The following is a 23,085-nucleotide window of genomic DNA, read 5'->3' as shown; positions in this document are numbered from 1 at the left end:
CTTTCAATTACATGTTTCGGATATTGCTTTGTCAAATTATGTAAAAAACCTCATATTTATTATTGGTCGTCTTAGTTGTTATTCTTGTCGCCTCTTCACGCTCCGTGGTCTGTTCCCTTGAGTACCCAGATCTCACAGGAAGTTAGAGAAAGGAAATTGCGTTGCCGTAGACCGCTAAAAATCAGGATCCTCACTCGATCAGTCTCTCTTTTTTTAAAGATTTTATTTTCGAAGGTTTTATGATCGGGAATGAATCGAACCCGGGTCGCTGCGGTAAGGACTGGGCCTTAATGGTAGATCTACCCAGAACCAAGGGGGCGCCCCTCGATCACTTTCTTTACAACTTGCACTTTAGGTTACGTAATAATAAGCCTTTGACCCAGTTACTATGAAGCCTCCAGTCAACATAAAAGGACATCTGAAATTGCATTCGCAGCAATAGACCAACCATGTCTACCGAAGGAGACTACGACTGTATAGTGATCGGAGCCGGGGTCCAGGGCTCTTTCACGGCATACCAACTCGCGAAGAAGAAGCAGAGAACTCTTCTGCTGGAGCAGGTTTGTTAATAGCGGAGTGCTGCAGGCAGCGCTCCACTACTGTTATTCAGGCTGCACCTGCACTATGCACTTGTGTAAGCAGGCAGGTGCATACGTATCCTGCATACTTCTTCTTATTAAGGCCACTTTTTTTGTTGCTATTGTTGCATATTCTCGAAGAAAGTTGTCCAATCCCGGGTTGCTTTAACTCACTTCATTTATTATAAAGTCGTCGGCGTGTTTCGGCATGGTAAGTGAAGCTATACGGAGGGAATTATTTCTAACGCGAGTGAGAGGAAAATACCGTGATCTACTTCAAGCCCCCCGGGCTAAGGCCCGGGTGGCTTGCTGCGCCGTCTACCTATTGATCTCTGGCCTGTTCACTCGACGTCCTCCGTACAGGACGTCAAGTGGGTGTGGCCTATGCAGTGGGCGTTGCCTAGTGGGCGTGGCCGGGGTGACGTTATGGCTTCGGCTTCTTCACTTAATTAAAGGTGAAGAGGGAGCAGCCTTCAATAACATCATGCTCCCCTTGTGGCTATGTGAGGGTAACGCAGCTTATATGTTTGGTCCTGCATCATTGGGTCTATGTGTGGGTAGCTTAGATTCTTAAAATACGTAACAGTCCCTCCTTGGTCATCTTAGATGACCATACAATAATATTTTAAATCATAAACACCATTTACCACACCGAAAACATAGTCAAAGTAGGATCAATCATCAACACCATCAACCGTCGCGGAAAGACCTCTTGAAGAGAGGGGAAAAACCACTACGCGTCCCCATAATACTGAGACGGCATTCACGTTGTGGGTCTTATTGGAAATACAGGTCATTATTTAACAATACAACAATGAACACAAATCTTCTTAACATACAATCACATGGCCAAACAGCACACAAACAAAACTATCCATAGAAATCCTGAGCTAATACTTTTTGGTCATGTGCTACAAGGTCATACAATTTTCATCATGTGCAAAAGTAAAGTAAAAATTGGTAGTCATAATACAATTTTAAAAAATTCAAGATTATTGATAGCCTAGCATGGATTCGGGTGGTTCAGGTGATCTTCGTGCATTGGTTCGCTGTTACATGTGGGTGGTTTGGGCATGGATTCTGTCGCCGTCGGGCCTGTAGTTCATGAACCCAAGACTCGTCCCTCCTTGTCAAGGGCTCAACTCAGAGAGGTTACTCCTACATCATGGGAGCCTCCAAACAGGTTCTCCGTCGTCGTCGTGTCAGCAACAGGTGGCCTGTAAACAACCGTCTCAAAGATCAACAGTACCATTATCAATGCAGCGATTCAGAAATAACGGGTTGCACTCGCAACAAAGCAATACTACCAAATAATAAACATAGTCTGGTATGGTTGTTTTAAAATGTGTTATTCAAGTAAATCCGGGATATTGATTCTTAAATACAGTCGATTCTACTAGAATAGTATAGGTGTTGACTATTCTACATATTGCAGCTGGATAGGGTCGGGCCCCTCAGGTAATGTAAGCCTGAATGGCACTTGGCACTTCTGTAGCGCCCACTGCTGTGGTGATCAGCAGATGCAGTAGCCCTCGTGCGCAGGGAATACAACGGCAGCCGGTGACAATTAACACGGTCTCTGCATTTATTCCCGCGACGGGCACTTACTGGATTCTGCCTTTCCACCTCCCAGACATATTCTCCATCCATCCTGTGAAAGGGTCATTAATGCCGGAGTTCTCTGCCAATTCTAACCTGAGGGATTGTAATCATACCAGTGCCCTGGCCACCAACCCATCCGGTGCGATTCAAATCCTGCTGTTATTTGATCTCCTCATGTGACTGTTAGTCCTTGCTCGGCGGTGGTAGTTTGTAGGCTCCGGGTGTGTCTGCATCTGGTTCTGGAACTTTTTGCTTCTATTGCAGAAATACAAACTCATGTACAGCAGTTAGTTGTTCAAAAACATATTTCCATGAATTCTAATTTTAATTGTTTTACAGTATCTACTTTGGTTTAATTTCACACTACATCCCTCCTTGCGCATTGCTTCAGCCATGTGCATTGAATGACAACCAAAGATAACAACACCGTAGTTCAACCAAGTTGCTATAACCAAAAAGATGTAAAAGGGAATTAACAATGTTAAAATTTGCATGTTCAATATCACTTCTGTGTGAACCGTATCTCATAATAACAGTTACCTTCATCATACTACCCGATTGTCCTACACTAACTATGCATATTGGATGACCTAATCTTCATTTATTCTACCTATTGCTCGCATTTGATGTTGTCCACACTTTGACTCACTCCTATGTACATCGCATACCACATCAAACGTGAATACGCCTTATTCTCTGCACAATATCCTATTGCGCCACTTTCTGCATACCACATCAAACGTGAATATGTCTTAGCAAAGTGAAGTAAAGTAAAACTCAGTTTTATCTTTACTTATTTTATAGCTACACATGTCCCGGACACGTTCATTACTATTTCCAAAACAGTTTTTTTAGCTACGCAGGTCCCAGACCTAACTATACCATTACATGAACAGTATTTATTATTATAATTATCTAGTTTTTTGTTGGTCAACATCAAATCGATACATTAATTCAACCCTCTGACTTACTGACCCACCCGATTTCTCCCCGTGTGAGCCCGCGAATGACAACTCTCCCGGGGCCTCCCCATGCGCCCCACCGCCACCACTCCCCGTGTGAGCCCGCGATTGTACTCTCCCGGAGCCTCCCATTGAGCTCCACCGTTACCACCTCAGAACTCTGCAGGAACGATTAGTCGATTAACGCGTGGCTCGGAGGCTCGGAGTGCAACAATCCTACGTCTTGACACCTGGTGCAGTCGACGTGTGGCTCGGGGGCTCCCAGGAAGTGTCACAATCCTACGTCTGACACCTGGTGAATCTTGAGCTAGGTCAATCAAAACCGTCTAAACTAGGTAGAATAAAGAGTCATCCAAACTTACAACAATTATGCACATCTTGGTATTAAATATATGGTGATATTCTATAAACAAAACAAAAACTGAACCTAAAAGAAAAATTCAGAAGTTATCGGTTGAAACAAATGTTATTGTAATTGAACTACAGCAGTTGAGCTAACTCCCGCCTTGTGCACCGGTTAAAACCATGTGCATCATTTATTAATTAAACATATTATTTTAGCAGTTGAACCCTGTGTCTATTTGAACCATCCTGGTTCTCTAATATCATTGTGCATGACACAACCCGTGTCTATTGCACTCCTGTTTTGATACACAAAACGCATGAAAACAGACAGAAGGGCCCAGCAACCTTGAAAAACATAATGTCTGAGTGTTTGGCATTCGTTACTGCATATACTGCTATTTCCTGAAGAGAGAGAGAGAGAATATTAAGATCAATGCACACAAACACAGGTTGCAAAGGCTAAATTTACATCCTGGTTCCAACACATGGCTAGGTGTGAGGGTGGGAGGCCTCTCTATTGTTAGTTAAATCGAAGCCCCCGTCCCACCGTTCCCGATCTTCTTTAAGCAATATGAATAAGGAAGGGTAGGGGAAGAGTGTTTGCAGGGACAAAGGGTGGGGAGGGGGGGATCCGACGACTGGACCTGTGGACAGGGGGATGGGGGGTCTGACTACTGGACCTGTGAAGACTGGGACAAAGGGAGTGGGGGGGTTTCACGATAGGATTGTCTAGAGGGAAGGGGGGGGGTGGAGGGGAGAGAGGGGGGGGGGAGAAGAGAGAGAGAGGGGGGAAGGAGAGAGGGAGAGAGAGAGGGTGGGGGGGGAAGAGGAGGGAGAGAGAGGGGGGGGGGGGGGGGGGGCTCCCCGCTGCTCTTGGTCTCTGCAAGACCCAAGATGGCGGACGTCTGGACAAAGGAAACCCACGTCACGAAGACGCGCCGTCTCTTTAACACCCCGTGGTTACACTCTACGGCTGCGTTGTATACTAATCAAAATTGCACATTAGATTTGAAATGAACCGGGAGGAATCAATCCAATTTGAACTCCTTGGCCAAGCCTCCGTTTTAATATGCAACTAAGCTAGATTAACGTTAAAAACCTGACCTTTCCTCACCCCACCGTAAAGAGTTTGGAAGTTTGTGGCCGGTAATAAATAAACCTTATAGTGGCCCGGCTTAACTTCGGCGCTTTCACTATTTACCTTAGATGGTCTCGGCCTAACTTCGAGACATTCATCAATTACCTTATGATTACCTTATCTCGGCTTAACTTCGAGACATTCATCATATAAATCAAAAAAACACAGGTACTACGTCTCCCACGTGGTACAGACAGACACAGAGACAGAGACAGACAGAGACAGACAGACATAACACACCGGGGGTCCCTTTGTGCAGGCTACCATTGCCTTATCAAACAGCCAGGAGCGCCCAGGTAAACAAAGGGATGGGGGGGGGGGGGGTCTTCACAGTTCCTTGCAACCGTTGATCTACACGTGTTGTTATGCTAGGCCTCTGCAGCAGCACAATCGGACGGTGGCTAAAACAAGCTTACACCTAAGTGTTCTTATAACCAATCCTATTTCAGATTTAATCTTTAAAACAATGATTTATACTTACCTCAGACGTGTGTGGCCTGTTGAAGTTGTTTTAGCGTCGCGCCCCCCGGGATTTTCGGGACTTTCTTCCAAACATCGCGGGTCACCAAATTGTTGCATATTCTCGAAGAAAGTTGTCCAATCCCGGGTTGCTTTAACTCACTTCATTTATTATAAAGTCGTCGGCGTGTTTCGGCATGGTAAGTGAAGCTATACGGAGGGAATTATTTCTAACGCGAGTGAGAGGAAAATACCGTGATCTACTTCAAGCCCCCCGGGCTAAGGCCCGGGTGGCTTGCTGCGCCGTCTACCTATTGATCTCTGGCCTGTTCACTCGACGTCCTCCGTACAGGACGTCAAGTGGGTGTGGCCTATGCAGTGGGCGTTGCCTAGTGGGCGTGGCCGGGGTGACGTTATGGCTTCGGCTTCTTCACTTAATTAAAGGTGAAGAGGGAGCAGCCTTCAATAACATCATGCTCCCCTTGTGGCTATGTGAGGGTAACGCAGCTTATATGTTTGGTCCTGCATCATTGGGTCTATGTGTGGGTAGCTTAGATTCTTAAAATACGTAACACTATCTACTCGCTCAAACAATAACATAGAAATACCCCAAAAAATGAATATGCTAGGTGCTATAGTGGAATCGTGTGATACAGATTTAATAAGCAATATTACGTATTGTTTTTAAGTGTAGTAATGTGCTTGAGTGGCTATCCCAATCAAAACATTAAATCCAAGGGAAATGTATTAAACTGCATGTTCTCCCTCAGTATTTACTTAATCTAAGTAGTACTCTTAAGTAATCAAATTAAATCAAGCTGAGCTCACAACTGGTTAATACATACTACATTGACATGTATAAACACAAGTACAATGAAGTATACATACTAATACATACATACGTACGTATACATAAATACACATACATAAGTACACATTAGTATGTATGGTAAGCTATATGTGCACATAGCTTACCATACATATACATTATACACATCCAAACATACGTACACAAACATATGTATAAATACTCATACATACGTAGACATACGTAAACGTACCCATACCTATCTATATACATTACTTACACAAACAAATTATACCTGCGTACACATATATACACATACATATATGTACACATGCGTAGTATACACACTTGTACATTCTCATACACATACATACGTATACATTACTTACACATAGTTAAACGTAAGTATACATACCGATACATATGTAGGCAAGGCAAGGCAATAATAATTATACTTACTCATAAATATGTATACACTTACATACGTATACATACGCATACATATACATATGTTAACATATGTTTACATAATCATACATACGTAAAAATACGTACACATACATTAACAAACAAACGAATAAACGTGCACATAAGCATGTAATTGCAGTGCAAGCACAATTTCTTGAATGATTTTTTGTTATTATTCTTTCTTTATTCTCACCACAATGCGTCCACATTTTTCACCTAGAGACTCCCTTCCACTTATAAAATATTTATATTAAATTGGAATCGAGTGCTACCATTTAAATTGCTATATTTATAATATGTTATACTTTTTAAATATTCAACTCTTTGAATAATAGTTTTACAATTGAAGTCAATGGGAGAGCAGCGAAGCCATCCCGCCGATTCTATAACCGTTAAGCTTCATTCAAACATTTATAAAATTCCTCACATTTTGGTATTTAAATATATTTTAACTGATTCGACGAGATTCAACGGTTTTATTTTGAAACCCGCCTTAAGCTTGAACTGTTACGGTATTTCTTGTTTCACTGGCTCTAAAATTATGAATCGATTGGAAATATGATTCTAGAGCATCGGTTGTTTGTCGGTAGCAAACAGGTGCTTTAAACTTCTCCACCTTACCATGAGGTTGTAAAATCAGACTGGGAAGATTAGAAGAGGGTTTACTCCACAAGTCTGCAGGGGCGCTAAGGTGGTCCCTATCAAATTAAAAGCATGGCAAGTGGAACCATATCAATCTGTTACATTTGCATGAAAATTATATTTCTCAACGTCATGCTATCTACACAAACAATATGGCAAATGAAAGCTGAGACTCCGTACAACAGTATACACCTCGATGAACTAGATGTGAAAGAATAACGTCAATAACACACTTTTCCAAGTCACTACGAACAGTGATGACAGACACACACACACACAGAATATAAATAACCCGTTATTTCCCTCTGAAATATGTCCTTTCAAGTTTGTCCTGCCACATACTCGGGGAAGCTCCCATGGCCAAACGAGGATCATTCGCAAGGCCTATGATCAGGACTACTACACCGTCATGATGGAGGAGTGTTATCGGCTGTGGGCTCAGCTCGAGGAAGAGGCCAGCGTCAAGCTGGTTAGGTGAGAGAGCTCAAAACACGTCCTCTAACCTTAAATAACTTTACAACACATTTTGATCAGTGGGAAACCGCTACATAATTGTGGAAATTCATCTTTGGCCCCACAAACATACTCACAGACAAGGCTGCACAGCATATACAACATACAAGAGCTTATGACTCACAGATTAACAGACATGTAGCATGTATCTAACAAGTGTGAGATACACCATTTTGACCGGGTATTATATTACATTAGCTTCTAGTGAGTCAGTTTAAAAGGAGTTAGAATAAGGTAAAGAATGCTTTGAAATATTGATTCTAATCTCAAGACTTTTCAACACTGTTATTTGTCAAAAGTGCAAAATTCCATGAATGCATGACTTCTTCCTCTACTGCTGGTGTCGCAAGTCATGCAGGACAGCTCAACTATGCCATTGCATATAAAACCCCTTTCTGCCGCCGTGGTGAACATGGGGTTTCATTTTGTGGAAGTATTTTCATAAATATGACTGGAATGGAATAAAAGACGACATTCAAAAGTGCTGGAAACTCCCAGCGTAAATTATTATCAACCTCAATACCTCGAAGTATCCACAACATAAACAATGTTGCGATTGATTTCAACCTCTACAGTAAATAAGAATCACACAAAGAAGAAACTGTGACCCTACAGTTTTGAATAAGGCATAAAGATACTATTTCAGTTTTGTTTCTGAAATGACATGATACAACGCTATAACAAGTAAATCAGTAAAAGGTAAGAGAGGTCAAATAGTTTGATTTAAAAGGCATAGGAATCACGAAGGCATAGGCAAATACAGACATTTATTTACATACAAATCGTTGAAATTGCCCCTTAAATCGCTTTGAGACTAAGTTGTTTGTAAAGCTGTTGAATTAAGCAATATAATGAGTCTAAGAATAAGTCTGAATTGACAGTCTTGGTGGGTAAGAATGCTGCCAGTTGTACCTACTACCGAGCAAGGTAGCTCGTTCCTCCATTGGGATACCAGACATGAGAAGAGTATGGACTGCTAATGAGTTCAAAGCAGTGGAGACAGTTACCGGCTCTGAAGTTCATTAATGGAGATCAGAGAGAATAGATGTTGGTGGGCACAGATCCAGAGACTTACCTGAATAACAACATCAAGGACTTGATCTTGACCTGGAAAGCTACAGGGAGCCAGTGGAGTGAGATGTAGAGTCACTGGAGTGCCGTCCGTCACATTATTCCACAATAGTAGGAACCCCGCCCAAACCTATAAATGTAGCCAATTCATGTGTACACATATATTACATTGGGCCTATTGTCCAATATCCAAATATATCCATACACTGAAAGGGCATGTCCATCCCAGAATTTCAGAAATGCTGCTCAGAAAATCTCTAGTATGAACACCTACCATGTCTCTATTACTCTTATGAGTTTTTCCTTACTGGCTATTAGAGATTCAAAACAAACACTAAGGTTTGGGGTCACAGTAAGTCTTTCCATTCAAACAGCAACTCATGGCTGATAAGGCCTAACCTAAAGGCCACCTACCCCAATGGGCCATCTGATAATAGATGGTTGGTTGTTATTGAAGGAGGTGCAAGTAAATCAAATTCTTACTCAGCAACATATTATTTAACATGCAACAACAAACTTATTTGTGTCATAATAATCATATGCATATCATCTGATTATTTTATTGAATCGCAAATTCTGCTGATCTCCTCGTGGTTAAAAAAAACACACACACACACACATGCACACACATATACACATATACACATACACATAAATCCTCTTAAGGATTTAGGGCTGTTGTTGTACATCCTCTGTATTCCCATGGTCAATTATCAAAGGCTAGGTTGCCATCAATTGCAAATACTATTTCACCAATTAAATATCACATTCAACAATTAATATAATGCAATCCGATGCATGCACCTTATATGCAGGGGCTTTCTGCAAGAAACACTGCTTTTCTCCCATCCCCTTAGACCTGCTCCCCAGTCAGATATGGGGGCCAAAATAGCCTATAGGGACTAAGCAGTCGCTTAGTCCATTAAAAGGTTCACATAATTATATTTTCTCTCAAGTGGAGTTGCAGGTTTGGCTCAGAATGTAATTTAGCATGACACCTAAGTGCCTGTAACAAGCCGGTTGTGGTTTTGAATAAGTTGAGTGTCTAAAATGGTTCGAAATGTGCTATATAAATATAATCCATTTACCATTTAGTGTCCAAATCAGGGTGTCTCTGTTTCTCTGCCTTAGGCGTATATTAAGCCATGGTGGGTTGTATTAGGACTAGGGATGCAGCGATTAACTGGTTTCACTACCACGTCCTATTAAAACGTCACGGTTTGGTAACGGTAGAGGTTCTGCGACACTCATATTCTTGTCTCGTTCTACAAAAAGGGACATTTATACATTATTTTTCTGTGAATAACGGTTCAACAGTGAGTAAAACTTAACAAATGGAAAAATTACGGAATTCGCGAAGTACTGTTTGTAGAAGAGGGGGATAATGTTAAGTGGGTGTATTTTGGAGACATTCGCTTTTGAGATTGTTTCCCTGTTCAATAACTAGGCTATCACTCTCTCGTGCAAATTTGGTATCCAAAATAACACTGTGCTATATAACCTTCATGTTATCAGAAGCAAGCTATATTCAAGTCCTGCAGTGCACGTAGACGTTTGCTTGCAGTGCCGACTACTAGAGACATAAGGAACTTGTAGACTTCCAGCACGCATCATGTGATCTTATTAATTGCAGTTATTAATAACGCCTGCATAAGAAATGTTCTCAATTCCATTCTTTCATTTTTACTAAAACTAGAAACAAACAATACAAAACAATAATATAACTTGTAAAAAAATGTAATGATACAGTAAAAATGTAGATGTTGTGGTGAAGAAATACAACAGAACCTCTAATTAAAGAATGCACAAGTGATTTTATAGATCGGTAGCGTTGTGAAATCAATTAATGCATAATGGAACCGTCAAACCATGGTCTATAGTCTTACCATCAAACTCTATAATGGTTTCATCCCTAATTGTGCCCATCATTTCAATACATAAAATGACTTAATGAGTGTATGGATACATTTAGTATTATGTCAAGTAAAAATGGCAGTTATGGCACAAAATAGGAACTGATCGAAAGTATAAAATATTTGTTAAAACATGTCAAACTAACATTTGACCCCTTAACTGTACACCTACCAGACAAACTGGACTGCTGGTGATGGGCCCAGAGAATAGTTCGCAGTATCAGGCGGTTAAGAACACCCTGCAGAAAAACAGGGTTCCCATGGTGATCCTGCCGCCAGAAGAATTCTCCAAGCACATCCCCAACGTGAATCTGAGCGAGGGAGACGGTGCTCTGGTGGACACAACAGCTGGGGTGTTGTTTGCTGACCGGGCACTGAGAGCTGTCCAGGTAGGTGGTGATACCCCCAATGACTGTTACACAATAGGTTTACGTTTTATCTCTGCAAAATGTACAAAAGTTATTTGTACATGTAGTAGTTTTCATAGTAGGATGCCCTCTGAAATTTGTGTATAGCTTGTTGACACAATAAAAATGAATTTCATTTGAATTTAAGAAAGGAGGAAGCGGCATATTGCGATAGTATTGTGAAATAATTCTATAAAAAACCTTTCTGTGTATATTACATAAATGATCTTTGTTAAAACAGTAGTTTTCACCTCAGAACACAGAGGTTTTATGGGTGCATCTGTTGGGCTAGAGGTTTGAGGCTCTCCCAAATGGTTTAAAGTGGGCTGATACTGTAAACATGAAGGTTGCTCTCCCCAGATTTTTTTAATGAATGATCTGCCAGAGGCAATTAACCTATGACCTCGAGATTATGTGTTCTTGAATTCATAGGATATCATTCCAGGATCACGTCGAAAACAAAGTTGATTATGTTGAACAGTCACACAAATAATTGACAGCTCATGGCAGCTCTCTGCTTCCGTATACCACCACGACCAACACAAAACCTGAATGACTGTGCTGCATAAAAGTTTACACTACAATACTTATATTTATTTGTTATTGTGAATAATCAGTCAATTCAAAGCAAGTCAAGACTAAAGATATAAAAAAATCGTATTTTGCCGTCTTAATGCATCCTCAATCATGATTTTCTAACTGTGTATCAACAACAAGTCCAGCTGAATATCATGCTTCCATTTGACTGGTTGGACTCAGTATTCATCAGAAAAGCCATTGGTAGGGAGAACACAGTAAGGGACTTAACATTGTACATTTCAGTAATCCCGAAATGTAGCATAAAAAACGTGTTTTGGTTGATAGTAAGACAATATGGCCAGATATAACAATTACAAAGGGGAAAATGATGGTTGATACCCCCAGTTAATCAATGTGGTAGGGCAATAATGTAGCTGCAGCCTTATCATTCCCTTTTAAGGTTTCAGGTCAAAGGTACCTAAAGTGATACACACTATAGAGAACCAAGCCACTGAAATAATTAACAAAGTTATCAGTCTCAAGGCTTGATGCACAAATCATTGCGATTCTACTTGCCATTTACTCTAGCTGTCTTCAGTCCAGCTAAGTCTAACATAATTAAATAAAACACCAAATATTTTAGAAAACCTTTTGGCTCCATACTTTTCCCACATTAATTATCCAGAGATACCAACCTACATGTTCACTTTTAATGTCAACACAATTGAGCCAAATGTAAGGTACAGAAACAGTGCCTCTATTTAAAGGCCAGTTTTGATTAATGGGTTCATAAAGCACTCAAAATATGTGTATCATTTATAAAATGTCTCCAAAATAGTGTTAAGTCCAGTTTTTGTCATTTTTGGCAGTAACGGGTGTTTTCTAACCATTCGGCGATGACGTCAAATTGGGGAGACGTGGTGGAAGGTAGCCTCAGCCTAGTACTAGAACTATGGCATCTAAGGTGGCAAGAACCACAACAACATGTATGATGGCCCACAGCAGTATCATTTCGAACCTGTCAGACGTGAGAGGGCGAATGAGGAATTGCCGAGAACTGATCAAAGCCAATTAAATGCATGGTCAGAGGAGAATGAGTGGAGAGTTGCTATCATTTAGTAACACAGCAACGAGCGCTGGAGCTAGTCAATGAACAGCAGTGCATACAATAAAGGCACTTTTATTTATTTTTACTGTCAGTGAATAGCACAGAGTGAAAGTCAACGTTTTCTTTATATCTAGCAATTATGTCGTAAGTACCGGTAAACTTAGTCAGAAGATCTAGAAATAGAAGGCACAATGCTAGCTATGGGCTAACTTGCCTAACGGACACGCAATCAGTGCACTTGCAAATGAGTGCCGGAAAGGACACACTCATCTTATGCAAAACAATCAGTTTTATCATCAACATTCAGTCACTGCAAATATTTAAAGACTAGCCTCTTACCACAATTTAGAATGGACCCAAAGTATGTGATTGATACAGTTTGGTTTAGCTTTCGCTTGCTATCCGTTTTTAGTATGACTTCTCAACATCTTTCTTGTGTTAGGCGCACATGGCTAATTTGCATAATCGCACAGGATTGGCTGGTTCCGCAAGGCAAATAATAGATCATATTTAATTCTCTTTCTATCTGTCTATCAACGCATGTGTCTAGTTTTAATGTGATGTATTTTGTGTATGTCCAGTCAGACTTGTTGTCTCCCTTGTGCTGTGTGGTCTTGTAGGCTATAATGTGTAATGACCTAAATGAATTCCCGACGATTTGTGTAGTTGGGTATTAATAAAGACTTGACTAGGCTATCTATCTATCTAGGCTATTAGTCAACAATTATTCGCCGAAGGCGAAGTGAATAGTGGGGAATAGCCCCAAAGACCGAAGGTTTATTTGTTGTTATTAGCGGACATTTTGCGATGAAAACAATATCGAGTTTGAGATGTCAATCATGGGATATTGCCCAATATCCCGAGATAGCGAACCAATCAAATTGCGCCATTTTAGGAGGTTCACGTGTAGCATATACTAACTATACATAATATCTATGTATTTATCTATGTAGCCTCTGTTTCTGCTGAACACTCTCTTACTAGTCTCTACTTTCAAGGGTCTCAATGCAGCTTTGGTCGGTGTCTCCCCAACGTGACGTCATGCAATGCATTCTGGGGGAAATGAGAATCAATAGCAAACCGCTAAAATAGTACCTACTTTATTACATTCCGTTATGTGATACCTAACAACATTAAATACAATAAATAACTGTTTAAATCTTTATTACCAACAAGCAAATTGCACAAATTCGTTGGAAAATAAACCCTGCAACACGGCCTTTAATCCTAATAATTCAAGATAAACAGTTATATACTTAATCCCAATTTATACTCTGAATTGTACCTTAAAATGATTGAAATGATTAAAATGATGAGATTGAGACTTTAATGAATGATAATTGTATTTTTAGAGAGAACATTGCTTCTTTTTCTTTCAAGATCTGAGGGGTATTCCTCAAAGCCGGTTTTATCACATAACCGGGTAAATTAACCCAGGATTTGCGGTAAACCTAGGTTTTCCGTTCCAAAATGAACACGGTATGTTAGTTTTTATAGAAACATATGCACTGAATCAAACCTGGTCGGAGCAGGTTTTGCGTAGGTTAAGTTTGGAACATAACCCGGTTTTGGGTATTTAAACCCGCGTTCACCGCAGATTTCATGTGTTCACAATGGCATTTTTTCTTTTGATGAGAGGCCTGTTGATATCGGAGCCCAAATTATTCGTGCAATCCACCGGGAGAGATTAATAAAACCACGGCTCGAGATCGTGGCATATCCGGATGACTTTTTTCCTGGAGAGATAAAGATTCTCGTGAAAATCTTTAATATATTTAAATAGCCTTCTCCAGCCTTACATAGCCAACACTACCAATCGAGGACCTGGCCTCAGTTCACTCCAGACTATTTGTAGTTCACTCCAGACTTTGCAGTTCACTCAGTTCACTCCAGACTATTTGCAGCTCACTCAAGACTATTTTGCAAATGGTAGTTTTCTCTATAATGTTGGAGATGCTGAGCACATCTCAGTCCTTTCAGATGACCCATCCACGTCCGGACTAAGATTTTCATCGGCCTCCTATCGTACAAAGAGCAATATTGGTATGCCGAGAGGCGCTTACAACAGATGGTATAAAATACTTTCTTACATCCACTGGAGAATGTTCGATCGTAGCCGGCGGCTCCATTACAATTAATCCATCTTGATTAATTGTAAGTTGATGAATTGTCACTTTTAGGTATTCTACCCAGTTACCAAAAAAATACATTTGGAACATTTGCGCTGTGGCACGGAGACGGTTTGCATGTGTTACTTCGAAGACAAGCAAAATCTAAAATGCAAGAAAAACTGAAAAACCTACATTCAACCAGTGGGGTACCCTCACATGGCCCCTGACTCTCTGAAGATGCCAGGGCGCCCTGAATTTATGTCTATTGCCAGCTCCTCCAACGGGATCAAGATAATTTGAGGGCCAGATCCAGTCTGCGGACTGTCTGCCTTTTTACGATTTGGCTTAAAAAAAAAGGGCTTATTTAAATGCAGGAGTGACAAATATGGTATGACAATATAAATGCTGGACTGACAAAATGCACCAATACGATGGTGGGAAAAGCTTACCAGTTTGTATGTTTTTATACTTCAGCTTTGGTTCTCTGGGTTGCAGAGGCTTTAGCGTTCCCTTTTCTTGTGATAATGTCCTTCTCCTCGTCATAGCTCTCCAGGAGAACCTGGAGTTCCATTTCATTGAAATAAGTGGCCCGTTTCGCCATTTCAATCAGGGTTTCCATGATCCATACATCACGTCTTTATAGGTTTGGCGTGGACACGCACAACCCTGTGTTAACCAACCCTATGTTGATTGAACTAAAATATTTGTCAAATTAGGTTGAGAACGATCAAACGATCCTTGATAGATTTACTGAATATGAAATCCGTCTTGAACACTATCAACAATGACGCTTGTTTATATGGTTGTCTCTGTTTCAAGGGTCAGTTCCTGAAGTTGGGAGGGATTATTAAGGATGGACAGAAGGTGAGTGACATTAAGCCAGGGGCCCTGGTCACTGTCACGGCCTCGGGGGGCGTGTACAGAGCCAAGAACCTGGTGCTGACCGCTGGGAGCTGGACCAACGGCATGCTCTCCTACATTGGACTGCAGCTACCACTAAAGGTGTGTTGGGCTACACATATATATTTTTATTATCACCATGCATTTTACAAATGAAGGAAGAGAACTCGTCAACATCTTCCTAATGAATAATTAGAAGGGGGTTGTTACTCTTTCTCTAAACATAGCATGTAGGGATGCTGCTTTCATCTCTTTCATCTAACATTATGCCACGCAGGCTGACGGAACAGTGGGAATACAAAAAAAAACGGCAAGGCAGCTGTTTGAGAGCAGGATCGGGCCTGGTATTGGAATTGCATTATTCACGCTAGCGGGCTGAGGGGGCCCGGGGAACGGCATGCCTGAATGAACCGGGGCAGGAGCCTGGAGAATGAGCTCATTGGCCCACTGAAGCAGGGCGCTGAATACTTTAGGTACCAGAATGAGCGTCATTCATTTTCACTGGAAAGCTCTTTAAGATCGGGGGAGCACCCTTGATTATGTATTTATACGTTATTCAATTTATACATCAGTGCTGCTAGCAAGCCAACCAAAACATCAGAAGTGATGGTTGGTCACTCCCGCTCTGCATCACACAATAAATAAAACAGACTATTCTGTTTACATTGGGCGTTTTTTGTGCAGCAACTCCTCCTACGGGCCGTCAGTTTACAGTTGTTTACTGAAGGGGGAGGGGGGAGAACGGGGTGAGAGGAAGGGGGGAGAAAGAAAGGGATGAGGGCGGTGTAGGGGAAGGGGGGAGAGAGAAAGGGATGAGGGCGGTTTAGGGGAAGGGGGGAGAGAGAAAGGGGTGGGGGGAGGGGGAGAGAGAAAGGGATGAGGGCGGTGTAGGGGGAGGGTGGAGAAAGGGGTGCGGGGAAGGGGGGAGAGAGAAAGAGATGAGGGCGGTGTAGGGGAAGGGGGGAGAGAGAAAGGGGTGGGGGGAGGGGGAGAGAGAAAGGGGGGAGGGTAAGGGGGGAGAGAAAGGGGTGAGGGCGGTGTAGGGGAAGGGGGAGAGAGAAAGGGGTGAGGGCGGTGTAGGGGGAGGGTGGAGAGAGAAAGGGGTGAGGGCGGTGTAGGGGGAGGGGGAGAGAGAAAGGGGTGAGGGCGGTGTAGGCAGAGGGCAGTGTGAGGTGAGTGAGGCTTGTGACTGACTCATTGGCAGATCCACAGCTGCTGTTGAATGGGAACAGAACTATTTCAGGAGATCATACGGAGGCATGCATCAATACACCCTGGACTTTACCTTTTGAAAATGTTTATTGTTATTGACTTCCATTGTACGATCGTAACAGAAAAACGCCAGCGCCATTCTAGCATCGGCTAGACAATCTGTGAAAAGGCCCCTAGGTTCAAAATAGTGAACATATCCTTTTAAGTGCTTGGACCTAATTTTGCCTGTGTTGAATATCAGAGAGAACAGAGCATATCGGATCTCTTCCAGTCGTTTGTGCCCGTGTTCGTGCTCAACACACTGGATGAAGACCATCCTCCATAGGTCAGTGATGATGACAGGTCTGAGCTGTAAAGAGCCGTGTTGGTGTTCCCTGGTCCCTGTGCTGACTATAGGTGCTGAAGATCAACGTGTGCTACTGGAAGGAGAAGGTCCCCGGCTCGTACCACGTACAGCAACGCTTCCCCGCCTTCCTCCAGGTGGAGTGCCCCGAGGGCAAGCACCACATCTACGGCCTGCCCTCCAACGAGTACCCTGGCCTGATGAAGGTGAGACGCTGAGGAACCAGGAGCTTCAGAGGGGCTGGCGCTAGGATTTATAATCTGAGTGCAGTTTGTTAGGAATGCCGTAGCCATCCGTCAGCTATTAATGAGTCAATGTGCTGTGATGATATCTGTTTCTAGTAGATTGTCTGTATGAGCCAATTTGATATGAGAGTGCTCCCAGTTAGTTTCTGACCAATCAGGGCATCCCTTCCCTGATTGGTTTTAGGGAAACCATCTCGTCTGTCACAGGTTTGTGAAATGCAGAGAGGGAGGGGACTTTAAAGACATAAATGCATAGGTCGATAGTTTCAATAATCACTTGGAAGTAACTATATGGTGCTGGCAAAAACCCTCACGCCGTGGTTTAAATGGCACTACTTAGGGTGTCACCCTTTTGTAGTGTTGGGAATGGAAATCTGGTTCCCTATATAATTCATTATATATATCTCATATATATATATGAGATATATATATATGATATAGTGCACTTGAGATCGTTAAGATCATGTTTTCCTTGCAAGGAGTTTGCAAGGAACATCTAATTAATTCCCATTTGGTTATTTTTTATCCTTATCCCTATTTTCTTATCATTTATATATAATTCTTTATATTTTGGATAAGTTATATTATAACATTTTCTAAACAAATTTACTTTTTTCTTTCAATTGTATTGACTCCTTATTTTTTTTCCAGCATGATGGATGATCATTAGCTAAACAAAATATGTATTGCAATTAGGCAACCTTATTAGAAATTAATATCTCTCTCTCTCTATCAGGACCTCTATACCCTCGTAAAAATAATGGCTAACATATTCATATTTGCCCTACTCCTAGTTCATATTTTTCACCCAAAAGTATATTTTCCATCTCTTTATCCATTTCCAAAACCTTTGAAGAAGTGTAGATAATGATGCTCTTGCTGTACATTTGGTTCAGTTCGTCTCTATTCTCTGCATCGTGGTGCGCCAGCAGGAGCTGGGAGGCTAATAGCAGACAGCATGCAAGGAGAGGAGGGCCAGATGGCGGTGTCCCCTCGCAGCATTCCCTCAGACAGGAACAGTGCTGCTCCATGGCCATGTCCTACTGGAGCGTTCGTGCTCAAGCACAATCTACCTTGCAAGGAAACCTTTTCAATTTCGATCTAAACATAAATGTTCTATTTCATGCAGGCTTCGCCTTATGGGCTTGTCCCGTGGGCGCTGAAAATCTCAGCAATGCACCAATTAACGTGGGCCCCGCCCACATTCCCCACGGCAGCGCGCATATTACGCGGCACAGCAGCTTTCCTCCTCAAGTGCTTGAAGCAGGTGCTTGAAGCAGGCATCTATCAGTCTACCACTTCCAACATCTACGATTCAGCAATGCAGTGGCATTGTGGCGGCCCGGTGGCACCCACCGCTTGGCCTCGAGTGTGGCGCTTTTTGCCCGTTCACTTTGTATTGGACACGTGCTGGACGCGTGCTGGACGCGTGCTCGCTTGGGGCAAGTGGGGCGTGTAAAAGGGAGGGAAAAGAGTTGAAGAGACCTCTTGGTGCAATTTCATTTTCTGGTTTTCAGCACTTCCATGGACAAAGTGGTGAACTCCCCCACGCAGCCACTAGAGCGAGAGCGGGGCGTCAGGCCACTCATTTGGTGGGGCCAGGCCGAGACGAAGCCCCTTCACGGCCTCTCTACTCTTCCTGCCCGGTGGCGCTTCCACCAGGCGACAACTACGCCTCGCACTGTTTATTTGGTTTCTTTACATGCTACATCCTCTGGCCCTTTAACAGCGCTGGTTTCACCCAAATTAACATTTGTGATTGGCTGACATTATTTTGCCCGCCATGTGATCTCATGGCTGATCCTGTGATGTGTGTGACGTCTGTCCAGGTGTGTTACCACACTGGCAGTGAGACTCACCCGGACATGAGGGACAGACAGTCAGACCAGTCGGACATTGACATCCTCAAGCGCTACCTGACCCGCTGCTTCCCTGGCCTGGACCCTGAGCCCGCCGTGGTGGAGAGCTGCATGTACACCGTGAGTTTGTCTGTACCATCATAACAAGTGTGAGGATCTAATGTGTACTTGTGTACTAAAAACAAATATATATATTATTAAAGTTTACATATTATAGCACCAGGTGTGAGTGTGATTAGCCGTTACAAGCCGTTTTGAAAAACTGCTCTGTATAATTTGTCACCCTGAATATCCTTTAATATAATTTCATTCATCGTTATTAGATAACACAGATATACATTGAACATTATAACATCTATGAAATTCTGAATGTCATCAAAAAGGTTTTTTGTCAACCAGATGAAAATAGTTGCATAGAGTCACGTCTTACATGTGTGCTTTATGCAAAATATAAATGCATTACTTTGGCACAGCGGGACCCTATGGACCTCTTTTGAAGTGGATGCAGAAATGTCTTTCTAGAGTTGAAACTTTAAGTTTTAAAAGTTATAAACCCCTGAGCTGGTTCTCTGTGCAGGTGACCCCAGATGAGGACTTTGTGCTGGACTGCCACCCCCTCCATAACAACATTGTTATTGGAGCCGGGTTCTCAGGTGTGAATCATCGATATCATGTTTGGATTACATTTCACCGCAGCCGTACAATGACATTTCGGGGACAAAACTTGAATTTGTGGTCAAACACTAAACACTGTACTCAGCGTATTGAGTATATGATCCAGTTGTGAGTTTACTTTGACGCCTTGGCGCAGTGAATCAGCATTAACCCCAAACCACCCCAGGGGTTCCTTAAAGCTCCCCTTAAAACCTTAGTACTCCTTCCACCTGGAGGAAAGAGGAACAAAAAAGCATGTCCAACATATGTCGGCATATATATAAGAGGCTAATTTTCCATAATTCTCATCAGAAAAATGTGTAGCCTTTTTCTCCACACCTCATCGTTTGCATTTTTCATCAAAGCTAGACAAAAGTGCTTTTAAGCAAGTGGCAGCGAATTGCCATGGTTACAAAGTCACCCTGTGGGTTTGACCAGCTACTGTAGACTTTGAATCTGTTCCTCAAGAGGGATGAAAATACACGTGCCTGAATGTGTCAGAGCTGTCCTTTCATGACTTCAAAGACCAGGCAGGAATCCGCAGGGGCATGAAGACCTTTTGTCAGATGGCAAAATTACTGCATTCTGCACACCCCTCTGACATTCACAATTTGTTTCCAACATCTTGGCAGCACACAGAATAGGGCAAGGTCTCTGCTTTCTCCATCCATCTGGATCCATCTATGATCATGATTTGTACACAAATGTACCTTGATAACAAACAACACAACGGCCTTCATTTAGGGAACGTATTACCTTTTTGTATAGAAAAAATTGTATAGATGCCCTGCCATTGAGGGCAAGATATTTTTGGCTTTATGTTTTTACTTGTGCTGGGCTCAAATCTATATATGAACAAATATGTACGATAGAAATAGGCAGTTTTGTTCATCGTTTTTCTACTTGCACACTAATGAAATCTGATAGGTAAATAGGTTGTAATACTCATTGCAAGTCATTCTTCTTTTTCCCATAGGTCATGGCTTCAAGTTTGGGCCACTTATTGGCAAGCTGCTTTGTGAACTGAGCCTGGGTGAAGTGCCTTCTTACGACCTTTCACCCTTCAGAATCAGACGGTTTCCAGAACATCTCAAACCTTCATTGTAATGTGCCCACTCTTTAGTGGCCTGCTAGAAGAAACTACTACAGATTGAGTTATCAGATCAAGGCCAACAAGTTGGGAAATCTGCATCTTTGATGACATCATTGCTTTTATCTTTACCATGCTTTTATCATGGCACATATAAACTAATACTTTTTGGTTACCACGATGTGTTCACTCATTTCATGCATTGGTGGGTCTTTGTCCCTTGTGTCCTTTCCTGAGTTACCCGTTTTGTAAACTCATCACATTAGTAAGACAATGAGCCGTTTGTCTGGTGAGCCAGCTGGCTGTTGAGCGTTTAGATGTGGGATACTTTCTATTTCCCCATGTACTAGTAAACATTTTAATCACTAATTAGATTGCCTATTCCAAAAGATGCCAACCAAGGCCATAATTTAGAATGGTACAATTATACAAAGGAACGACAAGAGATCAGCGAGTCATTTTCTCCATTCCATCTAAGGGTCTTCCGAATGAAAGGGAAGGGCCATTTTGCAAATCACCCCAATTAAAGTTAGGTTTATTAGACATGCAAATTAGGAAACAAAAACATTATCGCACTGAGCCATTTCAAAAACCTTTCTGGGATTTACAGTAAATAGCATGAAAGTGATATCTAAAAGTCTTAATATATGTATTATTGTAGTAGTTTACCCTCACAATACATTAAATCTTGATCAAGAACACCTCCGGGAAAGTATTAATTTTGTTGGGAGTGATCCCTTGGTTTTCATCTTCTCATACTTAATGAACATTGGGGCAAAGGGCATTGGAAAGGCTACACACGCGTGATTTAAAGGACCCGTGTTGCTTGAAGTAATGATGTAAAGCACAGAAATCAGTCATTTCAAGGTGTGTGCACTAAGCATTAGAAAATTATTCCCATGAAATCCATCACGGGCAGGGAACCAATTACTGTCCACTCACTTGGCCGAACCAGACCACTCACATTAAGCCATCGAGGCCTCTTGACAGCATTTTATGCTCACTGGGTCTATCATGTTCCTCTTTTAACATCGTTATTAGGTCGATTTCGTATAAAAACTGTTTTGACTGCTCTTTAAATTCTTCACTTTCAAAGGGCGCCGCCATTGTTTGTTTTATTCAGTTGACTGCAACCGATCATTGTTCATCATAAACTGACACTTCCTCTCCGGGCCCAAGCACTGTTTGGTCTGAGCTTTTTAACATTTTGGAAATAGAGGATAAGGATAAGGCAAACGCACTACGCTTAGCACTGAAGACGCATTCCTCCATACTATGGAGTCTTATCGCCAGAAATCATTTGAAGGGGCTCAAATGAGAGCCATGTTGAAGGAGTGAATGCTACAGACTCTGGCCCACCGGGTGCCTTGAAAACCAGGCCCTCACAAACCCATTTAACTGTACCTTGACTCAAGGTCACCTAATGCTTGTAGTAATTCTAAATAGAAGTACTTTAAGCTTTTTGTTTGCCAACCATGCTGATTAATAACATCCTTTCATTACCCTGTAGACCTCTGCCTAGACCTCTCACCCATTAAAAGGCATTGAATCAAGAAGCAGCATTGAATACCTCTAGGAGGTCATCAGACAACATTGAATATAAAAGCGGAGCTAGAAGAAGGAAGTGAAAAATAAGAGGAAAATGGATGTCACTCAACTAAAATTCGGTTTCTTGATGAAATGCAGTTATATCTGTCCCTATATTTTCGTTTTAATTGACCATAATCATCAAAAATAGTATTGTAAATAAGCAATGCTAAAAGCTGATCAAATGAGGTAGAATATCATGGAGCCATCAAATACTTGATGGCTTAGCAGGGTTTGGTTGCCATAAAATAAAGTGCTATCTCTAATGTATCTAAACGTAAACTATATACAAATTAATATATGATTCAATGTTACAAAAATATGCTGTTGTTAGTCGTTGATAGACGTTTTCAGAAGGAATGAAGGGGTAAAAGAAAGATTGTGCTGGGCTCTCTGCCTTATTTAGGTGACAAGGGTTCAAGTCAGCCCAAACACAAGATGAGTTATAAGATGCTCTGCCCATGGGGAACAGCAGCAGCACCAGCACATTTTGAAGGGTAATATGCTGGGTGCAAAACATTTCTACTTTTGCATGATTCTGCAGCCTCGCC

General features: G+C 41.9%; 1 protein-coding gene across 1 annotated transcript; it reads left to right on the top strand.

Moving 5' to 3' along the window:
• The first annotated feature begins 348 nt into the window (after window positions 1-348).
• Window positions 349-21,648, top strand: pipox (pipecolic acid oxidase). Its single transcript, XM_030380467.1, has 8 exons — window positions 349-560; window positions 7,328-7,476; window positions 10,675-10,888; window positions 15,464-15,646; window positions 17,153-17,305; window positions 19,174-19,323; window positions 19,781-19,856; window positions 20,834-21,648. The coding sequence occupies exons 1-8, from the start codon at window positions 450-452 to the stop codon at window positions 20,962-20,964; spliced, it is 1,167 nt and encodes a 388-aa protein (XP_030236327.1). The 5' UTR covers window positions 349-449; the 3' UTR covers window positions 20,965-21,648.
• Window positions 21,649-23,085: the final 1,437 nt, after the last annotated feature.

The sequence above is a fragment of the Gadus morhua genome, chromosome 16, assembly GCF_902167405.1.
Source record: "Gadus morhua chromosome 16, gadMor3.0, whole genome shotgun sequence".
Lineage (NCBI taxonomy): Eukaryota > Metazoa > Chordata > Actinopteri > Gadiformes > Gadidae > Gadus > Gadus morhua.
This window is presented reverse-complemented; position numbering and strand designations above follow the sequence as displayed.

Excerpts from the sequence above, each read along its gene's own strand:
- pipox (XM_030380467.1), top strand. The coding sequence starts at position 450 with ATGTCTACCGAAGGAGACTACGACTGTATAGTGATCGGAGCCGGGGTC. Across the intron at positions 561-7,327 it reads GAACTCTTCTGCTGGAGCAG|TTTGTCCTGCCACATACTCG; the intron begins GTTTGTTAATAG and ends TGTCCTTTCAAG. Across the intron at positions 15,647-17,152 it reads GACTGCAGCTACCACTAAAG|GTGCTGAAGATCAACGTGTG; the intron begins GTGTGTTGGGCT and ends TGCTGACTATAG.